Source organism: Echinops telfairi, unplaced genomic scaffold, assembly GCF_000313985.2.
Source record: "Echinops telfairi isolate 266 unplaced genomic scaffold, ASM31398v2 ScPeMD7_53;HRSCAF=182, whole genome shotgun sequence".
Lineage (NCBI taxonomy): Eukaryota > Metazoa > Chordata > Mammalia > Afrosoricida > Tenrecidae > Echinops > Echinops telfairi.
In genome coordinates this window covers 20,221,572-20,223,796 of record NW_022103951.1, presented here as the reverse complement: position 1 = coordinate 20,223,796, position 2,225 = coordinate 20,221,572, and the positions used below count along the sequence as shown (strand labels likewise).

At 62.0% G+C, this 2,225-nt stretch overlaps 1 protein-coding gene across 1 annotated transcript in view; it reads left to right on the top strand.

Moving 5' to 3' along the window:
* Positions 1–2,225, top strand: part of STS (steroid sulfatase) — a 25,261-nt gene that overhangs the window by 1,314 nt on the left and 21,722 nt on the right. Inside the window, exon 2 of the mRNA XM_013008537.2 lies at positions 1,641–1,778. Within this exon, the coding sequence (XP_012863991.1) occupies positions 1,641–1,778 (138 nt within the window). The remainder of the gene's footprint in view (positions 1–1,640; positions 1,779–2,225) is intronic.

The following is a 2,225-nucleotide window of genomic DNA, read 5'->3' as shown; positions in this document are numbered from 1 at the left end:
AGGCTGGACGGGGCTGAAGCCCCTCCCTGGCAAGCACTTCTCCAGGCTCCTTGGGAGTTGAGCCTGCGCGCGTATGGAATTGTGTGTGCCGGCAGCGGAATACGGTATGCATCTGCCTGCTTCCTAAACAAGCCCCTTGCCAGGAGCTCGCCAGGGTGGGAAGTGAATCGGGGCAATGGGACTGCATGTTAGCAGCGCGGGACTCCCGATGAGATGGCGTGGACTGGAAAGGGGAACTGCAGGAGGCCAGCAGGGGCAGCCTTCCCCAGTCCGCCCCCTCCCCCCAGGAGGGCTTGCTGAGCACATGCCAGGGCACATGGGAGCTACCACCTGCATTTGCACGGCAAGTCCGTGTGGGCTCTTTGCCCGCCCGCGGCGTGGTGAAACCTCACCCGTGTTATTTGCCAGGGGACCCCACTGAATGAAGCTCCAGTTAAGCTTTCCTGAGGTCGGTGGGGTGTGGGGGGTCTCCCTCTCGTACCCAACAAGGGAGACCTAGCTGTTGTCAGCCGACCCCTCCTGTCCCCCAGCGATGATTGGCTTTGTCCACGTGAGACCGGGCTGTCCCTGCTACGCAGGACGCGGGCAGGGCAGCACAGCATTGCGTCTGCTCTTCCAGCGTGCTGCAGCACCCTGTCTCGGGTCCTAACGTTCCCCTCTGCTTCACAGTCCTGTGTTTCCCGGGCGTCCTTGGATGCCTGCCCCCTCAGACCCAGCGCCTGGCAGGTGTGCAGGTGTCTTGGCCACCCACTGAAAGATCTGAGCTCGACAGAGAGCCGGTCGAGGGAGGAGCGTGGAGCAGCGCGCACTCGTGATAGTGGACACCCCCTTCCTCCCTGAGCATCAGGGTGCTCCCCAAGTGGGCCTCTTGCCCCCGAGGAGGGAGCACTGCAAACATCTCCACTCACTCACTGCCGCCAGGTTGATGCTGACTCACGGCGACCCTGGGGGACACGGCAGAACTGACCCTGGGGGTGTCTGAGAGGGTCACTTCCTGCAGGAGTAGAAAGCCCCCTCTTTCCCCCGAAGAGCAGCTGTGGAGTTCAGCACAAGCAGAGGCCGGCCGGCAGCACGAGGGGTGGTGGGCTAGGGTACACACGCTTTTCCTCGCCAGCGGGACACGGAGCCCTCCTTTCGTCTCCTGAACAGCAGGTGGTGGGTCAAATTTGTTTGGGAACCTCTTTTGGACCCCCAAGGCGCCTCACAGGTCAGGCACGGGCAGCTGCGTCCCGGGATTGTGAGTGACCCCTGTGAAGCTCCGTCCCCTCATGGTGGCTGCTGCCTGTCCTGACCTGTGGCTCCCGTGGGTAAAGCCACGTGGCTTGACCTTAGCGGGGTCGTGGCTTGGCTCCCCCGGGGGTGCCGAGGAGGCCGAGTCTCTGAGGCTGTGACTTAGGGGTTCACATCGCCAAGTGCCACTGGGTGGGTCGGAAGTGCCCACCTCGCAGCTGGTCGTGGTGCGCTTAACCAGCTGCACCGCTCTGGGGCTCCCACCCGCCGCCCAGCCTTGCTTTTGCTTGGGTCGTCACCACCCGTGTCACGCTCCTCACCCCCCACTTCTGAACCCCCCCACCCCAGCTTCCGGCTCTGCCTGTCACGTTGGCCGTGTGCTATTTCTTCTGGGTCTTTCTGGTTTCCAGCGAGTGAAAACTGTGTTCTGCGGGGGCAAGAGGGCGGCCAACCGACTGCCCCCAGTGGATCCTGGACTGGACCCCGACCGTTCTCAGCAAATTCTGCCCTCCCCGCACCTCCGATGTGCCAGGGAGGACCCGAGCCAGGCCCAGGAGATTGGATTGTTAAGCATCCTTCCGGGGTTTTGTTCGTTACATCTAGAAATAAGCGGGAGAGTGTGGGGGACCAGCCCCACCACCGAATGGGACCCAGGGGGCGGTTGTCATAAAGAAGCATCAGACCAGGCATGCAAGGGCCCACCTTGTCCACAGAGACTGGGACCAGAGAGTGGACCAGTGGATTCTTGCACACGTTTATGTAATCCTGGACACGCAAGCCACATCACGCACACACGTAACGGCAAGGGTTGTGTTAGAGGTAGACATGTAACATTGGGGGTGGGGGGTGCTAGGGGTGCACATGACAGGAAGGGGGCGTGCCAGGGGCGTACACGTGAAGGTGTATGTGCCACAAGATGGGTCGGTTCTAGAGTTAGGACAGTGGTCTCACGCTGGCCGTCTCTGAGCTGGCTCTTCCCCAGGGGATCAATCTAC